Source organism: Anopheles coluzzii, chromosome 2, assembly GCF_943734685.1.
Source record: "Anopheles coluzzii chromosome 2, AcolN3, whole genome shotgun sequence".
Lineage (NCBI taxonomy): Eukaryota > Metazoa > Arthropoda > Insecta > Diptera > Culicidae > Anopheles > Anopheles coluzzii.
The window spans coordinates 6,191,588-6,212,052 of NC_064670.1; the positions used below are offsets into that span (position 1 = coordinate 6,191,588).

Sequence of the window (20,465 nt, forward strand, 5' to 3'; positions counted from 1 at the left end):
ATCTTCCAGTTTCTTTTCTTGGGAGGAAAGAATGAAACAACTGAAACAACAGTAATATTCCTTTCCATTTGGCATTTTAGTGCCATAACGGGATTTTTTTTTTTGTAATCGTCGTTGGTTTTTTTTTATTTTTATTTTCATCGCATTCCTGTCCTCATTCTCATATGTACACGTTTTGCCTTACGGTATGTATCTAAAGGTATTTTTACTTTACACATAAATTATGGTGCATCTTTGTACTCAAAATGACTGGGTTTTTTTAACTGTTGTTTGTTGTTGTGTTTGTCGTTTTCGCTTGCGCCCCTTAGTATTGCTCACTGCACACGCTACAGATTTACGATTTTTATTTGATGTCTTCTTGGGTCTTATATCGGGATTGGGAGCGAATGGCCGCGTCGATCGATCTTGTGCACTCTTGCTTAGTAGTGGTGGTGGTGGTGCTGTTTTTTTTTTTTTGGGGATCCTTTATGTGTCTACAATCTGTTACTAGCTATGAAACGGAGCTGGCGGAGGATTACGACCGAACTGTTGCTAAAAACGTTCATAACGAAACGGGATGATCATTCTTCGCATTGGCAACACAGGCTGCTTGCTTACTCGGCAGCTACAAAAGGGGGGAAAGAAAACCGGGCATTTTGCGAGGAACGATGGATATCATTCCATCCTAAACACTACTACTCTTCCTACTCATAATCACTGCGCTATTTGGGATGGGGGGTTGTTTCCGCACACAACCGCACCATGATCACCTTTTGCCGTTTCTCTGAGCACTATATCTTGGGTACGCGTATGATCGTTTTTTTTTTTTTCGTTTTTCTTCCTTTGATCATTATGATAACTACACTAAACCATAACGCACGCGTGCCTGTACGAGTTGTGTTGTCTGTGTGTTTTGTGTAAACCTAAAGGATGATGGAACTTTTATTGCCTTTTCTACCACACTAACACGTGTTGCTCCACGCGCGTATAAAAAACAGCATTTCCAGTTCCCTTTCCTAGCCTATGATTTTCATTCATTGCGAACATATTTGTGATTTCTATAAGTATTGTAAATGCTTTTGCCAGGAGATTGAAACACACCCCCCTCTTTTGCTTTCAAGTTCGTTCAAGTAGCAACAACAAACCCTTACACACACACACACACCGACGACAACAAGTGGCAGTTTGATGATCGTTCAGCATGCTCACGGTGATCACGTGTGAGAGAGGTTCACTGTTACGTATATGTTTTGATTGCAATCTTGTTGATATTGGAACGCGTGGTTTGATGATTCTATTATTATTCTATCTCTCTCTCTCTTATCCTTCCCTCCTTCGTATCAATGCTAAAATTTACGCACTACTACTAAAAGGATAGGCAGAAGAGATGGAGTGTTTGTTTCGCTTCTTTTCTTCTGTTGTGGTGTGTGAGTGGGTTTGTAATTGAGAATGATCATTCTTGGTGAGAGAGTTTGATTGAATGCATCCAGTGTATGTTGTAACAATGTAGCTCTCTCTCTCTCTCTCTCGACTGCCTTCTGCTTCCCAGTTTCGATTATTATCAGCAATGCATAGTAGAACACGGAGGACACGCACAAACACACATACCGACACACCCTGAACGCAAAGCAGGAGCCGCCGAACAGAAGGCTAAACAATCTCAAACAACGATGCATGAAAACAATTTCCGAATAATTCTATATGTATATGTACAGATCAACAGCTCTTGCAGGTGAAGATAGTTGAATGATGTTGTTTTTTAGTGAGTGAAAATAAACATACAGTTTCAAGCTTCACGGGGCCGTATCGGAACACGTTCCACAGCGCACGGTGAAGGATTAAACTCAGGGGGTTTTGGTTTATCTCCTCTACATAGGCCGGGAGGAGGGGAGGGGGGGGGGAGTCGATGATATAAAGCGATATAGGTTTGCTTCAGAAGCACATCGGTAGGATTATTAGCGATAGTAGCGCTTCTACAGTAGTTGATCCTTGTCCTAGGCGCGCTAGTAGTAGTGGTAGTAGTAGTAGTAGTAGTAATAGAAGCAATAGTACTTGCACGCAACTAGTAGTGGTTGTGGTAGCCGAATATGCAAGAGCCTAAATATTACTCTGGCCAAGCACCTTATGCACCGTCCACACGCCGTGGAATATATCTCATATTTACATACAACACTCGCAAAATCAAATAGCAAAACTTTACAAACTGCTGCTGCCCTCGATTCGACCACTAACGACGCGTACCCCATCGTTCACGGCATTATGGTGGCAAATGATTTATCAACGTAACGTTTAACCAAATAAAAGAAAACCTTCCGCCATACAGGCTTCCGTTGCCCTTTTTTCCGTAAGGTTCATTTTACGCGTGATTCTGTACGTTTGCGCTACTCGAAAGATATACCTTTCTACCTACAACGATCCGTAACAGTAACAGTCAGAGACAATCGATAGAAAACGTAGTTCTCATGCACACGCAAACACACACACACACACACAAGCATATACAAAACTTTGTAAGATTGGATTGTGGGATCACAACGTCTGGCAACGCTAGAGCTTATCATCATCATCATCATCATCGAACAATAATAGGGACAAAACAAAACAGTTCCAAAAATCTTTGCTCATTATATAGTCCTACAGTAAGCACTAATTGCATGATTTCACTGTATTTTTACGCCTTACTTACGCCTACAAGAACGTGGTTTTGTGTTCGAGTTTTATGCCGGTTCTCGGTTCTACTACTTATGCCTAGGTTAGTGTAGCTGTATCTCTGCCGGATGTTGCTCGCAAACACGTTGCACATGTAAATTTAAACATGCGAGGACTCTAAGCCTGACCTCAATACGCGCAATACGGAACATAATTGTTACGGTTGGTTAAGGCTCAAATGCCCGATAGAAGAATCATTCCACGTCGCTGTACACAGAAATAGAACAACTTTGCGTGAGGTAAAGCAAGCAAAAAGTACACCACTTCCAACACAAAACACAAAGTGAACGTGAAGCGTTGATTGAAATACGGCCAGTTAAAATCATCGAACGGCCGGGGATACGGGCGATTGGATGACGGGAGGAGAGGAGGCTCGTAAACATCAATCATGCGTAAAAATTGAAATCCAACGGTCAAAGTGATCGGCGCACAACACACGGACCAGCAGCACAACAACACGGGAAGATCGGCAGCACTAGCAAACCAGCGGCAACTATCCGTCGCAATGGCAGCCAGAATAACATCAGTAATAATATATACGATTAAAAATAAGTAATGTAGCTTGGCTAGTGGTGTGAGTGAATGTAAAGAGTTGCGCTGCTAATCTCTCTTGTCCAGGCATCGCGCCGTCGTAGTAGATACAATGACCTGCCGAAGGCCATCGGACAACACACCCCGACACGCGCTTCTCGCTGCTTTTGCTCCTTTTTTCACTGTTTCCCTACCCTTTCGATATAACTACACTATTTAATCCCTCGCGCATCACATTCTTGCATATCGCGTTCTGCTGCCGTGCCTAGCGTGGCAGCAATGAACATTCGCTCCTCTTCTGACTGTCTCTCTCGCTCTCTCTCTCTCGGTTCACACTAAAATTGGAAGGCGCCTAAGTGGAGGGATGGAGGGAACGCTGCGCACCCAACACACAACTGATTAATAGTGATAGTAGCGGAACCTTTGCAGGTACCCCCCTACCACGGATGGCTATCATCGGCTGTCCAGGCTGGCCGGTACCGGACCGTTGGACACACTGCCGGCCGCACCGGCCATCGTCAAGCTGTAGCTAATGGCCGTCGCTGACGGTGGTCCTCCCGCCGCCATTGGGCCGCCACGGTCCTTCTTCTCCCCGGGCGAGACGGTCTTCTTGCGCTTCGAGGAGTTTGTACCACTGTGGGAGGACTTTTTGCCGCTACTGCTAGAGGAGTTGGTGTTGCTGCTGATGGTGCTACCAGCGCCACCGGCACTACCACCGACGCCCGTCATGATGACCCCGTTATTGCCCGCGAGCGCATTCGATGGTAGCAGCGGTAGCCCGCCAGCGACGGTCGCTTTCGGGCTTGCCGATCGGTGGTAGTGCAGATTGTTTTCATCATTTATAACCATCCCGGCGGCGACTAGGTTGCTACTGCTACTGTTATTGCTCGCAAGACCGCTTACTACTACAACGTCGGGGGAAGGATAGGACGAGGGGGACGAGTTGCTGCTGGGTGGCATTTTCAGCATGCCGCCGGTGGTGGTGATCAACCGGCGGCTTTTGCTATTGTGACGCACCAGCCCGTTGCTGTTACTGACCGCGGACGGCTGGTGGTGCTGCTGCTGCTGATGTGACTGCATGCTGTACGCACTATTGGTGCTGGTGTTACCGGTCGCACCGCTCGGAAGCATGCGCTCCGAGCTGTTGCGACTGTACAGGGTGTTCTTGCTAACAATCTGCTGCTGCTGCTGCAGATGGTGGTGATGGTGCTGTTGCTGTTGTTGCTGATTCGGTGACGGTACGATGCGCCGATTGTTCATCTACCGAGAGGTAAAACAACATTGGGATCGTGCATCTTTGCGCAAATGCTTTATTATCGTATTGCGCGTGGCCGGCCGCTTGTTACTTACGTTGTTGTAGCTGATCACCTGTGGCGCATCGACGATACCGTTTGGGTCCGCCGACAGTTGCTGCTGCTGCTGCTGCTGGTGCTGATGCTGATGGTGCGTCATGTTTAGCATATTGTTCTCCTCTATTAGCAGATCGTGCGGATGGTGCGGGCCCGCCGTCGATATCATCATGATCGTAGCCGTGGGGCCTCCGTTCTGCTGCTGCTGCTGCTGCAGCTCGTGCAGCTCGATCGGTGGCGAACGGGTCGTGAGGCCGGCTGCCGACGCTGACGGCGAGATATCACGGCCGGTCGCCGACGGGAGACAGTGGAAATCCCCACTAGCGCCGCCCCCGTCGCTATCCATGCTTTCTTCCGACAGCTCCACGCTCGACGTACTGGGCCGCCTGTGAATCACCTGCCGCGGGTACTGCTGCTGGTGGATGTGATGGATGGCCTGTTGCTGAGGTAAGTGACGTGCCTGCTGCTGCTGCTGCTGCTGCTGCTGCTGAAGTGGAAGGTAATGGTCGCTCAGCAGTACCGTCGTTGTGGTAAGCGGCTGTTGTAAGCTCGGCTGCCGGATCAGCTTGTCCTCGAACGTATCCTTTATCCACTTGCGGTACTCGATCACTTCGTCCGTCACGCGGATTATTCGCCCCAGTATGCTTTGGCGGTTGCAGTCGTTCAGATTCTTGTCCAGCGGTAGCACCGCTTGGACCAGCACGATGTAAGCGTACTCGAACGCTTGCTTCACGTGTAACGCACCTGCACAGAAAACATGGAACAAATGGATATTAATAACAATTGGACAAAAAAAATCGAAAAAAAGAATAAGGTCATTGGACAGCCCCCGGGAAGCCTACCATAGGAAGAACGTCCAATATCATTGCCCGGTGTTAGCGGATCCTCTATGCACAGCAAGCTTGGCCGATGCCCGTCAATCATCTCCCGCTGCAGCTCTTCCTTCGGTATGTATCGTCCCGATTTTACACTAATGCCTGCAAAGCGAAGAAAAAGACCGTCCCCATTAGCACCACACTCTGCCAATCTACAATCCCGGGGCCGTTTCCCATCACTTACCAATCTTCATGTAGTTAAACTTGCGACCGTACAGCTCGAAGAACTCGATCAGCAGCACGCCCAGATTGGAGCAGGCGTTTGGCTTTTGGTGGTGCTGCTGCAGGAAGCTAATGCACATCAGTATCAGCGAGTAGGAGGAAATGCCACCGGTAAACACCTCGTTCAGGTCGCGCTGCAGCAGAAACTGCTTCAGCACCAGCACCAGCTTCTCCAGCACCGGATACTCGCGCTTGAAGCCCTTGATCAGCTTGGCCGACTGGACGCCCGACTCCATGTTGAAGGAAATGTCCACCTTGACCTGCGTCTGCCGGTCCGTCAGCTTCACGATCGGCACCGACGCCTTGTCGAGCACGCGGACCGAGTTCGGCTCCGCAATGCCCTGGCTGATCAGCTCCATCTCGAGCGTTCGCAGCGGCAGCATCGTCCATTGCCCGATCACAACCAAATCTGGAGGACGGGAGAGAGAGAGCGAGAGAGAGAAGCGCCGGTTGAATATGCCATTTTTTCAGTCTGCCACCACAATTGATGCGTGGACGGTACTTACCGATATCGCTGGTTGGTAGGTACAGCCCGGTACGGAACGAACCGAACATTTCCACCCTTGCCGATGGCCAGAGATTCTGCACGATCTTCTCTATCCGGCTGACCACCATGACGCGCAGCGCGTGCTCGGTTGGAGTGGCGATCATGTGCGCATAGAATTGCTCTATCTCCTGGTGCAGTCTGTGAGTTGGTAAAGGAAGAGACACAACACTTTTAGTAACATACGATCGTATTAAATAGTAAGAATTCGTACAAAGAAAACCGCATTCAAGCGTTATGTCACACATCTGCGCAATCTCATCGGACGGCCTTGAAAAGAAAATTCCAAACTCTTCTCTGCTTACGTCTCGAGGTCACACACATATACACCCACTTGTTGATAAACGACCGGATGATGATGACCGCATTGTGCTCTGTCCACACACACACACACATGTGGGGAAGCAGCTCGTCTTTCGCATAGCCGGAGCACACGGCGTGTGCAAAGAAAATGTCTGCTTCTTCCCATTATTGTAATACCGTACTGTTGTGGACCCACAAACACGTGGGATTTGGGTAGCGGTGGGTTGGGGGGGGGGGGGGGGGGGGATCGTTATTTAACACCGGATGATTCATAAACAAATGGCCAACACCAAATTCCCCGCGCGCATCCTTGGCGTATGGTTATGGACTTTTTAATTTCTTTTCTTGTTGCTGTGCCTGTGTTTGGCCACCTGTTCAATGCTTGGAAAATGGAAAAATTCACCACAGCGAGTGATTCCTACAACGTTCCAAAACGGAGGGGAAAAGCAGAGAGAAAATCATCTCAATTTGGCCCTGGCAAGAAGCGCAGTTCGATTATCATGTGATCATCATCATTTTGCAATATTTATTATGAAAGTTGAGATTAGCATATTAAGTCCAACTCATCCAGCCCAAACTAATGGTTAAAGCTTTATACTTTTAAAATGGCTTGAAAACTTTAATATCTTTATCTCAAAGCAATTTCGCCTATCGACTGGAATAATAACGAATTAATTGTACAAAGGGGTGAGAGATTGATAACGATAACAACCCTGTTTCCTTACACGCTTTATCAACGAAATTTGCGAACTTTCCAAAACGCAAACCCTCTAGTACCATACGACCTCGACAGTGATCGAGAGAGTGTTTGTGTGTCTGCGTACCGACCACCTGTTGCAATAATTAATCGTGCACGGAATTTGCGGATCAATGATAGCAGCGCGTAATCTTGCCCGAATGCCCAAGCAACCCACCGTACGAATGAACGGAGGGAAGCGATGGATGGAGGAGAGGCAAGAGATTTCGTTTCATTAGATCGTTTCAAATGCGATTGCTACAGGTCCAATCCAATCCCCAATCACGCGCTCCCGCGTATAGTAATGAATCTTTTAATCGAAGGAAATGGATATCGTCTTCGGTTCTGTTGTTTGCGTTGTTTTTTCATCTTTTTTCTTCGGCTGTGCGGCACTGTGTTCGGCTGCATTCATTTCCTTTCCATTTGGTTGTTTTGGGGGGAAGAGGGTTTTTAATTTTCCAATTTTACTCTTCTCGATTGATTGTTACCACTGTTTACAATCCACCCATAATAAGGCAAAAGCGCGCACATCAACTTGATCGCCATCCATTTGATCCCCTTCTCGATCCTATTTCGTGGAAAGATTCGTGTTAATGAAATACAGCTGAAACGATCTTTTTTGTTTTCTTTACACAATTCATTATATACCACTCCCTTCCCTCGAAACACCACCTTCGCAATGGAGAAAGCGCAACTGGGCCCTCACACCCAAAAAACGAAAAACCATTTACGGTAAGCGTCTTCCGAACGTGATCGTTTCTCTTCCTTTCTCTTCCCCGATGTGCCACACACACACACATCGCCACACTAGCGATATAATAAAATTGGTATTTTGGCTGTAGAAAACTAAGTTAATAAGTTACGGCGCTGCACCTTAAGCGCACAACACCAACAGGGTGTGATAATGGTTGAGCGCTGTGAACCCTCTTAAGCACACACACACACACAGACACAGACGTATTATAAAATAAAGTAGCGAACGCTTCAGTGATTAGAGACGACGGTACCGCGCAACTGCATAACTGGCTGCACCGGCGATGCGTTTCCGGCCGGACTCCAGCCAGAGCACAATAACACAGCGCAACGCGACACGCACGAAACATGCGCGGCGGCAGAGCACATGGTGAAAGGGTGCGATCGTCAGGCGCATTAACTAGCCGACCGAATTGGACGAATTATGTGCGCGATGGTGAATGGGGCTCCCGGCCATCTCCACCTCTACCACCCCACTCTGTTAGTCTGCGCGCATGCTTTGCTGCCCTTTTCCGGCACCTTGCAGCACGCGCGCTTTGAGGTGCGTTTCTCGTTTGGATTCACAATGATATCTCCTCGCCCGGGCTACAATTAGGTGTAAACCACCCTTTTTTCAACCCTTTTGTTGCCCAATTAACTCATGCTCAGTAAGTTTGTGGCAGTTGTGTGGCTTTCATTTTCGAAGCGAGGAAAGAACCCGCACAATCGACAAGCATGAGGCGACGTTGAAGCCATCTCCGTTCGTACGTTTCTTCGGGAGATCTCCCTAAAAATTAAAACAAAAAAATTATCAGCTTGGGAATTGACGAGAGCTAAAGTTCGATGAAACCCATCCGAGACGTAACAGTAACTGTGTGCATCATCTCTCGTCTGGGTTGTTTTACTTGTACAACTGTGTTACACCCACCCCCCGCCGTACAACGTACACTTTTTGCTGGCACAGGATGGCAAACAAATTAATTCTAGAACGGGCAATTAGAACCTGCAAACGAAACGGAATGAATTGTACACCTTCTGACAAATAAGGAAGAGCACATACAGAGCAAACCAAAATCGTGTTGTTTTCCAACAACTGATAAAACACTCATACACACACACACACACACAGACAGCACAAGCGCACAAGCTCCACACTTCCGGTTACGCGTGAATAATGCGTGCACGAAACGCGAGCATAGAATACCCATAACGCTCCCGCTCCACTAACAAGATCATGACGATCATTTGCCATTCTACATGACGGCCACACTCGCGTCACAGCATCGTGCCGATCTTTGGACAAACAACAACAACAACAACACTGTTTGAGCAAAAAGGTGAAATACAAGTAAAAACAGCGCACACAAACACACACATCCAACACTATGCAGTGCGCGAACAAACAACAACTGGATAAACAAAGTACACAGACACACGAATGTATGTCTGGGCTAGCTTCCCAGCAACCTCCAACCCATTCCTGGGGCCCTGGACGGACGGACGGATGGCTCCAGTAGCTCTCGTACATTCCGCACACATTTCCAACCCCTTGAGCAGGAGTAGGATGGTGGTTGATTAGTTGGTTGGTTGTTCTTACGTCTGCACTTGCCTGAACCACAACAAGGCTTCCCTTTGACGTAAATTCGCCGTCCGCACGGACGCTTGCTTGGATTTGGGAGCCCTCCTGGTTGGGTGTTCGCTTTTTAAAACAACCCACCACACACACACAACCATCTGTTGCAATCGTAGCCTGCTAAGGTGCATTATTATTTTCACCGTCATCATTGACGCAAGGAAGAGGCGTTTGTTTGGGGCCAATGATCCAATACGACAGCACTTCTATTTACTTTGCAGAAAATAACTACACACGCCGCAGGTTTGCAGGTTCTCACGCACTGGGGCTTGCTACAACAATTGCAAATTACATCGACAATCATCGATGGGAAGTTTTTTTTGCTTCTTTTTCTTCTTATTTTGGTGGTGTTAATATTCAGAGAGGTTCAGGGAGATCGTCCGCTACGATCGGAGGATGAGATCAATCATCTGCATCCGTCGCACCGGGGGACGACACCTTTCGCGCATCACCAGCAACAAACGGGACAATGCTGCATTTAAAACAGATAAATTAATCTCGATTGCTTGAATGCATTATTGCATGTGGATGTAGTACGTAAACAAACAAACAAACAAACACTCCGTACTTTACTATCGTTTCAAATCGTTGAAGAGCTTTTAACGCCCAGCAAAAAAAAGGGCACCACACAATCATTCATAACACAACGGGGTTCATTCTCCATTCATGATTACAGCAACCGAGCCCGCCGCCGACCATTCTAGCAACAATACTACACCACGTGACGTCACATTGTCATCCGGAAGCCTCTTCCCTCGCCTCCGCTACCGTGAGACGTCTCTGTGGCCGACACTTTCGCACAGCGATGTAGTAGTAGTAGTAGTAGTAGTAGTAGCAGTAGGCCGTATCGTTTCCGGTTCATCAGCATGACAAGGACGGGCGGAACTGTCAAGAGCACGGTGAACGGTTTTTTTTGTTTGGTTTTTGTTGCTTCTCAATAGACACGCAAACGTGCTGGCTATTACTACGGGCACGGGTCGGTACATGCGTTTTTCAAGTGTAAGCCAACACACACTCACTTGCTCGGGTTCGAGTAGCTATTTGAGAACGTGTTGATGTTTTAAAAACAATATTTAAAACATGTCGTCCGGAGTTAAATGTGTAATTAATTCTCCCTAAAGGTGGTGTGTGCTAAACCCCTGTTCCTTGTACGTCCGCCTGTCAGGTGTAACTTGTCGAGTTAATTGTGATTTTTGGTACGTTCCTTTGCTTGCCAGTTTGCTATCGGTTTCAGTTATCGACCGTTCAGTGCGTACAAGTGAGAAGAACACGCTCGACATAGTGGCAGGCACTCGACCCGCATATGTTTTTTTTTACACACCAGGGTGGAAGAAAATAGGTCAACACAGATTATGCGTTAATTCTTTGCTCCTTCTTTTGTAGCATCATCTTCAACACCAACACTGAGAGAGGGAGAGAAAGACAGGGAGCTAACATGGGCAGTTTAAATGTCTAACCGTGTCTCTTTCTGTTACATCCGACATTCATTTTGTCTGATGGCTGTTCCATGTTTTATTCTTCTATTTTATAAAAGGCAAGCGCAGGAACAGGAACAGGCAGTAGTGCGCTATATGAAAATGACCATGAAGTTTTGCCGATATCCTGCGATAATGCGCGTTCGACAACGACGATATTTGCCTGACTGATTATCTGACCTGTTCGAGACCAACTCCCTAATAAAAGCGACATCCGCGACAGCTGAGGGTCACCGGACCCGATTTCTTCTGCAGTCCGAGTCGACATCCTTGACTTGCTAACTGGCTCTCGCTTGACGCGCGCGCGCGTGTGTGTGTGTGTGTGTGATTGGCCACCCCGCCCCATCATTGCACGTCACCGAAGGGAAAGGAAAGGCCATCGCACGGTGTACAGGTTTTTAAATATGAACTTATCGCTCGTACCCACCACTTTTAATGGAAGCCAATACACGAAAGGCAACGAAAAGTCGGGGGGGTTGAAAAACTGTTCTGCCAGAGCGTTGATAACTTTTTGATGACATTGGCAAAACAACAGCCACTCCAGGTTCCAACATCAGGGGGGAGGGGATCCGCCTTTCAGTATGTTTCAAAATCAGTTTTACAGCAATCTTATCGGCTTCTCTTGCTTGTTGCCCCAGCGTAAAGCAGTACCACATATTTGTGTTTCGATTTTTCTCTCCCTGCGCTACTCACTCTACTACGTCAGAGGGAAGCTCGTGTGTAATAGGGTAGCAGCAAACTACAGAGAGGTAAGGTAAACTATAAGGTCAGCATTAGCTACCACATGCTAATGATAAGAGTGCACACACGAATGGGCGCTGCTTTGCTCGAATTTCGAAACCGTTCGTACACTGTAACGTATGCTGCTGCTGCTGCTGCTATCTCAGACCCATATCTAAGGTGTGTGCTTTGGTGAAGGGGGTTTGGTCCGGACGGTCCCGCTGCCTGATTGTCAACTAAGCATCACATCCCGTGTAGGGAAAAAAGGGGGAAAGGTAGGGGGCAGTAACAGTGTACAACCGGGCCCGGAAGCGCAACGCCACCAAACGGACGGAAGGTGCTAAAATGATGGACGAAAACATACACCCACCCACCGACCCACTCTTGTGCATAATCGACAGCGATACCGTGGTGTGTCGTCTGCCGCCAGCAAACCGACCGCGCGTAACAACGTTTGCGCACCCATCAGGCAAAGAAAAGAGTGAAACTAGAGCAAAGGAGCAGAGAGCGTTACCGGGTCACATACACACATTATACTCTTTCTCTATAGCCAGTGGCCACGGCCGCGCATCGTCAGTAATGAACAGCGAACAGGTTGTAAATCGCCAAACAGAGCGAACGTACACCACGACCAACCAACCAACCGACCGACCGCGTTCTTCCCCGGCTGATTATAGAATCGCGCAAAATAATCCGCGTGCGCAGTGAGGTGTTGGGTGATACGCGGGGGACCCCGGGGGGTGGTTGTTCGGTTGGTAATCTTTTACATATTTTTCTTCCCTGACCTCTTCTTGCGCGCTTTGCGGTATGCGGATGGTAGCAGCAGCAGCAGCAGCAGCACGAGACAAACCAGTCAGTCAACGACAACGCCAAGAAGATTGGGGTAGCAACAGGGGAATTTACGGCACGGATTGAATGAAACTCGCCGGTCCGTGTCGCGTGTGTGTGTGCGTGTTTCCTTTTTCTTCCGTGCGCCATCGAGCGGCAGCAGAGCTTAATATTGGAAAACGAAAAAATCAAACTATATACATCTAGATGACATTTGCGGACAACAGTGCAAGGCGCAGGAGCCTTGAGCGGGTTGAACTTCAGGAAATGGATGGCGTGTGATTGAGTGAGGGCGATACTGACGTGCAATTATAATCTGCATGTTTTTTTGGGGGTAGTAATCGTTGGGATCGATCTTGTAGTGTCATACGTCACCAGTACAAATTATACACAGGGCCTTATTGTGTTGACTTTGTGCTTAAAATCGTTCCCAAACACGACTCTAAATATCAAAATTAACAATTCCGTATCTAAAGCTGAATCCTTTCCCCAACCAATAGGCCTCAAGCTACAACAAGCTACTAAGAAACGACACCCTCTGTGTCTTCCATTTACTCAAGCGATGTTGATACAACTGCATAAAAAAGAAGCGATGCAAGACAACAGTTTCAGCTGATACTGCGCCTTGCGGAGATGCTTTCGACCACAATTTGAACACACTACCCACTCTCCCACCCATTGATGACAATCGTACATTCAGTGTCACATGCAGCAGCAGAGATAGCCTCGCCCGTGTTATCAAGACACACACGGCGGAAGGTGGTAGTAGATATAGCAGTAGTAGACGAAACGCAATGGGCTGGTAAAAGCATTACGCCAAATTTCCTACTCACACACACACACACACACACGGCGCCGGCCATTACACCACAGCGGGCAAAATTGTATAATAACAATCAGGTGTGTGTCTCTTATCGTGGGCCAGCGAGTTGTAAAACGCACACAACACCACACACACACACACGCACAGAGTTTTCGATCGTGAACCTCCGAAAACGGGAAGTGCGCACAAACTGGACGCTTGTCATTTGAACGTTCGCTTGCGCTTATCGAGTGCGCGCGTTCACGGTCCGGAGGGTTCGGCGGACCTGCGTTCCAGTCCTTTCCAGCCACCTGGGGAAGAAGTGCAAATCATCACACATCCTTTCCGACTTTCCTTACTGCGTCATCATTACTCTCCGGCCCCTCTTGTTTTCCGATTCTGTTTTGCACACTGTTTTGCCGATAATCGTTTATCACCGATTGGTGGCGGTCGTTTACAGACTGACACTTAATTGCGTTGTTTTTCGATGCCCACACTTTTACGCTAACCAAAAAACCACTTCCCGTGTTACTCAGTGTATCAAAACATCCGGTGCCGAGAACGATAACAGCAACTCAGCTGATCGGGAATTGAACAGCCATCCTTAAAGTATCATACTTCTTATTCTGCCACTACAGTGTAACAAACAAAAAAGTGAACCACCATTGCGTGCTAAGGCCCGAAGAGCGGAGCAGATTCGTGAGCCGATGCTAGCGCGGCATATAAGAGGAGCAAAAGGCAACAACAACAAAAAAAACACAACCCACCCATTCCTCGCGCAGTGCCGCGAGATACTTATGGTCGCGAACGAAGGTCATCGAGTTCCTTTTGTTTGTCTTTTTGGCCCCTTTTTCTGTTCGCTCGTTCTCGCCTCCCCTCCCCCTTCCTAAGCTCTCTATCTCTTTCCCATTTGCCATAGTTGTTCTGGAATATGCGCCTTTGGCTCGCGGGGTGGAGGAACAATCATCATTCGCCTGCCAGCGTCCGAAAAACTGCGCCGCAACTTTTTTCGACACTTTGTATCCGCGTTGCGCCATGTTCGCCATGTTTCGCGCGAGATGGCGTTGGTGTTGGTGTTGGTGTGCTGTGTTCTGCATCATCTCTTTGGGAATCATTGACACGTATGCAATTGCATACACGATCACTCTACTTGGGCGTGGTAAAGGTACGATCGATTGCAAATCGTCACCCCAACATTTGCTGATCTTCAAAGTAACAAATTTGTTTCAACCGCACTGAATTCGGTAAGATGACGGCTTCCAGCGCTGCCTAAAACGACAACAAAAGCTTAAAAGCAAATTTTTTAAAGCAAGAAAAACCCCAAACGCACCAAATATCAGCCCACGAACCGTCCTTCCGACTCCGATCGGGCGACTACTACTACTAAACGCGCCAAGATAAGATAAAAGCACGCTAACGTAATATGTATTATTGCCCCCCCCCCCCCCTTCCCCCTTGCTCTGCCCACCCCTCATCACTCACCCAATAATGCCTCGACCGTACTTAAAGTTGGGCGGACGCCAGGGACATCCACCGTGGACGCCGGTCAGCCGCTGCTGCTGCTTGTTCATGTTGAACGTGCTGGCCTTATTTTCCGTCATCATGCTGCCCAGTTTCTTGCGCACCGGGTTGTAGTTCTTCTCGCTGCTACTGACTAGACCACCGCCGGTTCCGGTTCCGCCGCCGCCACCGCCCGCCTTGGTGCAACCGTTGGTACCGCCGCCCGTCGTCAACTCGCCTCCGCCGTTCGTCGTACCATTGTTATTAGTATTGCTGCTAACGTGGTTATTACAGCTGCTGCTAGAATTACTATTATTATTATTATTGCTTCCCCCGTTGCCGTTGCCCGGGTTAGTCGGGGTGGTAGTGGTGGTGGTGGTGGCGCTGCCGCTATTACTTCCGTTCAGTACACTACTATTTGACAGTGCGGCGTTATTACTGCCACTGTTGACAGTTGCACCGGCGTTAGAGCCGTTGTTGTTGTTGTTGTTATTGTTCGTTTTCCCCGTGCCTTCGTTCACAGGGGACGGTTGTTGCTGGTGATTGCCGACACCGTTGTTGTTGTTGTTGTTGTTCCCACTGTTACCGGTATTGCCCAGCGGCAGGTCGAATTGCTTCAGCTCACCGCGCGCGCCTCCCGGACCCTTCAGCCCTTCCTGGCCGTTATTGCTGCCCGGACCGTAGTTGGCGTGCAGTGGGCCGTACAGATCGGAATTGCTCTCCCAAATGCGCATCCAGGTGTGCTTTGCCGGACCGTCCTGTTCCTCCTGATACCAAGCCACAGCAGGGTCCATCGTGCGTGCAAATGGCTGTGCACTTTCGCTTCGCGTTTGCGCGACTTTGCGCGTGAACTGATCTTGCTTTATCGTACTACACACGCACACGCACACCAGAGCGCTATCCCAAAACGGGGTTACACATTGACTTTGTGGGGCAAACACACACACACACAGTTTTCACGTGCACATACACAAACACACACACACTTTCAAACGCGTGAAAAAATGACACTTTGCGTCGATGCGTTGTGGAGAACGACTTACGCTGCTTATATGCTTAAAATCGCACTACACACGATCACACACGTACACCACTTTGCAGTTCGCTACTTAAACACTACTGTAAAACCGATCTCCACCCGAGAAAACAAACAGGATATCTGGTTGAAGATCGCACCCTACTACTGCCTAGTACACTATTAAAGGTAATGTTTTTACACTAAGTTAACCAACGAAGGATAACGCACGCGATATACACACTATTCTTATGCTGCTTGGAATCACTCGCTCGCTCGACACACGTGTGATGAGACTTGCCCACGACACGACACATAAACGAATTAGGTGGAGAAAAAATATGTTCGCTTATCACATGATTTTGAATATTTGATTTTGACACGCCTTTTGCGTCACGGTAGAACCTTTTCCTACTTTTGAAGAGAAACCATCCAAAACGATGGCAAAGTTCCACTGCATCCAACTCTTTCACTGCACCTTTTTGCGCACAAAATATCACACACACGACGTGCTTTCGTGCGTGCGTGCGTGTTTGCAGGCGCTATATTACACTATTCAAGGGCGGGAACGTTTTGGGAGGGGGTTGGTAAGCTAGCCCCGAATCGCGCCTCAATGATGATCTTGCTATCTCAACAGAGGACGAGATCACGCTTTAATTATGCCCGCGCACAGACACTCACACACTTTTTCCCTTTCTTGCACACACACACACGTGCTCACTGGGTCGACAATGCAAGGTCGATGAAGGGTTTTTGGCTGGGCCAGAGAGAGCTTTAGTGTGTCTGTCACTCTCTATCTCTCTCTTACTGCGGGCGCTTTTTTTTAATTCGTCTGGCTGGCAGTTTTGTTTAACCTTTACCACACACACTAAAGGGCACTCTACTACCCCCGTTTTTCCGTACGTTCGATCGTTCTTACGATTGGGCCACGAGACACGGCGCGTCAAAGGAGAAACAGAACCATCTCCCTGCAGGTGCGACAGCACACTAAGGCTGTACGTACGATTGCGTACGACGCGACCACGGCCGCCCTCTGTTGCGCTGCTTCCTCGCGCGCGCGACAGGTGCTGCCGCTGTGCTCGCTGCTGATGTTCGTTGTGCGTGTATGCGCGTACGCCCCAACAACCCTCCAATGGAAAGGGTGGCAGCTCGCCCCCCGGTCGGTCAGTTGGGTTTTCCTAGGCGCCTTCGGCTTACTGCGCGCTGCTCAGTACGATATGTGTGTGTGTAACTGCGCTGTATTGCTGCGTTGCGCGCCTGTCGACGTGCTTGTGTTGGTGATGTGTTTTTCGAAGGGATTCCACACTCCCTCTCCCTTTCTATCTCTTTCTCTTGCAATGCACTCGCAAGATGATTGCACCGTCGTCTCGTGCACCGCTTTCAGGGTCGTTTCGTGTGTACACTACACCTCACTCTCGGTGCGCTTGCCTCGGACCAAATCCTTTCGGAAATGCGGGGGCGGGGGGAATGCGCGTTTAGCACAAACGGTCCTCGCGCGATCAGCAGGCTCTTACGCACTTGGGGGGTGGGGAGCACCTTCTTTTCCCCTTTCTTCTGGTTGCCCCGTTGTCAGCACCACAGACGTCAGAGTTTACCTCGCTTAGGCGGTATCGGTATCTGAGGAGGAAAGAAAAGATGGCAAAGCATGAGACACGATTGTAGAGAACTAGAACTCCACACGGACCAGCGAGCACCGTCGCCGCCCCGTTGCATGAAAAGTGAATGTCGGTGGTAAAGAGATTCTTCATGTATCGGGGTGTGTGTGTGTGCTTGTGTGCAGCACAAATATGGGGAACAACTGCTGCCGGCATGATTTTCGGTCGGGTTAGTAGTTGGTTAATGCGGCGCTGTACACACTTGAGCGATTCTGTTGCTGAGCGATCCGTGACAAACAGGTTCTACGCTTTTTCTCAATGCCAACTACTGCTGCTGCTGCTGCTGCTGCTCCTTCTCTACCAAAACCTTTCGGTGCTATATTTTGTGCATCGTTTCCCACTACCTTCTCCCCTCTGACAAACTTACCGCCGTCCTGTCTACATTCTAAAATGCAAGCACGAATAACATTGAAAGTAAACGGAGCTGTGTAAAAACTTTATCAAAAGTGTTTGCGCACGTGTTATCCCGCTGATGTTTTTGTGTGTGCAAAGAAATGTGTGTTCTTTTTATGGTGAGATATTTCTTTTTTGACAACATCATTGCTCCGTCCCTTTCACGCTAATCGTGTGGTCTTGTTTATTCGCTCAAAACCATAGCTAAAGTACAGTTTTAACACGCGCAATCTGAGCGAACGTATAAAGTTGTATATAAATGATAAATATCATACCTTTTTTATTCAATATTATATTATTTCAAGAAAACAATGTTAATTTAACATTGCTGCGATTTGAAATGTATCAAAAATGGTGTCAAATCCGAATCGAATTTGTTCATAACAAAGTTTTCTAACATTCGACCATTTTTACAGGGTTTCCCACGATTTATTGGTTGGTTCCCACGATTTATTGGTGCGTTCCCACGATTTTTTGGTCATTTCCCATAATTTTTTGGTAGCAACCCACGATTTATTGGTCGGTTCCCAAATATTATTGGTCGGTTCCCAAATATTATTGGTCGTTTCCCAAATATTATTGGTCGGTTCCCAAATATAATATAATATAATACCGACCAATAATATTTGGGAAACGACCAATAATATTTGGGAACCGACCAATAATATTTGGGAACCGACCAATAAATCGTGGGTTGCTACCAAAAAATTATGGGAAATGACCAAAAAATCGTGGGAACGCACCAATAAATCGTGGGAACCAACCAATAAATCGTGGGAAACCCTGTATCCACATGTCAGAATTAGACCGAAACCAACACTACTACAACCTCTACCCGGCACGTGCTCGCTCTATAGCACACACTACCACTACTACACCACTACACACACAGGGACTGCACCCCATGGCAGTGCGGTGTTCCACTTGCCGTAACACTTCGGTACGTGTCTAGACGGCGCTTGAGCTGCTTCTCGTGTTGGTGTGCGTGTGTGCGTGTTCATGCACAGCAAGCAGCGAGATCAGCAAATCGCCTGGAAATTTCCGCTATCTCCCTTGCACACACACGCACGCACACCAGCAACAGCATCGAAAACGCACGTCGATGTCGTCGATCGTGGTGTGTCGTGCGGAGATTTCGGGAGCAGATTGCACATCCAAATGACAGCTAAATACAATTAGAGGAGAACAAAACCCGTCCTAGTATTAGCTGCATTACGCTCACGTTGACACTTGGCAGCCGGATTTTGGCCTCCGTTCCGTTCTACACACTCCTTTCTCCTTCCTCCTTCTTCTTCTTTCCTTTCACCCACAAACTGTTTGCTGCTGCTGCACCTCTTCATTGCCTTTTTCACACACACACACACACCTTCTTTTCAAAAACCTGGTTTGTTCTAAATGAAATGCACCGCTCCGGCACGCAAAAGTACACTCTTTTCGTAATGCACAACTTGCGGTAGGTGTTAATTTCTTCCCCGTTCTGCTAGCTCCACATCGCAAGGCACAACGCGACGTGTAATGTTCGCCTAATCTCTCGGACAGCGCGGAGATAGAACACCACCACCACCCCTGCTGCAGCCACACACATACACACACACATGAAGAAGAATCGACTAACGACAAAAAAGGAATACAATTGCGAAAATTTTCTCACCTCCACCCGCAGCTTCACCCTCTCTCTTTGCACCACTTCGCGAAATCACTAACACACACCCTCACACGCACTCCGTTCCGCTTATAAAGTCCTGCTCTGATTGTCTAATGTTAGAAATATCAGGTGGTAAAGATTCGGCCACACAGTGGGGTGTAGAAGAAAAAAGAATCCACCGAATCCCCCGTTCCCAAAAACCGAACTTTTCTCTTCTTCTGTGTTGCCTTCTGACACACACACAGCGGGTCGGCTCTTTCCTTCCTGAAGTCTCCTCTCGCGGGTACACACGCTTGGCAGCCGTACCAGGCTGCTGTGAACTATTATTTCACACACGCCAGCCCAGCCGGAAACGCCAACAAAAGGGGATGGCCCTGCCGAATAACAGCCGCCGCCACCGCCGCCGATAGTATGCTTTTATCACGCCAGCCCAACCGCACACGGTGCCCGTTTTTTCCTGCTGGTATTTTATCACAAATTCGGTGCTACTTTGCGAAATGGTTTTACCATGCGACCCGATGGAAGGCGAAAAAATATGGCATGGCAGACGGGCACTTTCCTCAGAATGCGAGATCAAGGTTGCTGTGGGCAGGGATGACAAGGGAGCGCAGGTTTTGAAGGGCAGGGCTCGTGGCCGGTTTTAATGCTGCGCATAACAAATGGAATATTATTGTGAGTGAAGATTATGATGCAAGCAGATCCATTTTTAAAGTTCAGAAATCATAATTTGCATTTAAATTTCAATTGATTCCAGCTTTTTGGCATGCCAAACAGAAACGTTCTCTTTGTTTGTCAGTTCCCCAGCCGGGCATAGCTGTC

General features: G+C 48.2%; 1 protein-coding gene across 2 annotated transcripts; it reads right to left on the reverse strand.

Moving 5' to 3' along the window:
* Positions 1-162: 162 nt before the first annotated feature.
* On the reverse strand, positions 163-20,277 carry LOC120950041 (non-canonical poly(A) RNA polymerase protein Trf4-1-like). 2 transcript variants are annotated; one of them, XM_040367777.2, is made up of 7 exons: positions 19,653-20,277; positions 14,921-17,570; positions 6,172-6,350; positions 5,628-6,074; positions 5,411-5,545; positions 4,570-5,312; positions 163-4,479 (listed from the first exon to the last, which is right to left on the reverse strand). In XM_040367777.2, the coding sequence occupies exons 2-7, from the start codon at positions 15,730-15,732 to the stop codon at positions 3,673-3,675; spliced, it is 3,123 nt and encodes a 1,040-aa protein (XP_040223711.2). In that variant the 5' UTR covers positions 15,733-17,570; positions 19,653-20,277; the 3' UTR covers positions 163-3,672. The 2 variants fall into 2 exon arrangements, with proteins under 2 accessions (XP_040223711.2, XP_040223714.2); XM_040367780.2 differs by lacking the exon at positions 19,653-20,277 and adding an exon at positions 19,368-19,572.
* Positions 20,278-20,465: the final 188 nt, after the last annotated feature.

Coding starts and splice junctions, on each gene's coding strand:
- LOC120950041 (XM_040367777.2), bottom strand. CDS start 15,732: ATGGACCCTGCTGTGGCTTGGTATCAGGAGGAACAGGACGGTCCGGCA. Junction 6,075..6,171: donor CCTACCAACCAGCGATATCG/GTAAGTACCGTC, acceptor CCCGTCCTCCAG/ATTTGGTTGTGATCGGGCAA. Junction 4,480..4,569: donor AGGTGATCAGCTACAACAAC/GTAAGTAACAAG, acceptor ACCTCTCGGTAG/ATGAACAATCGGCGCATCGT.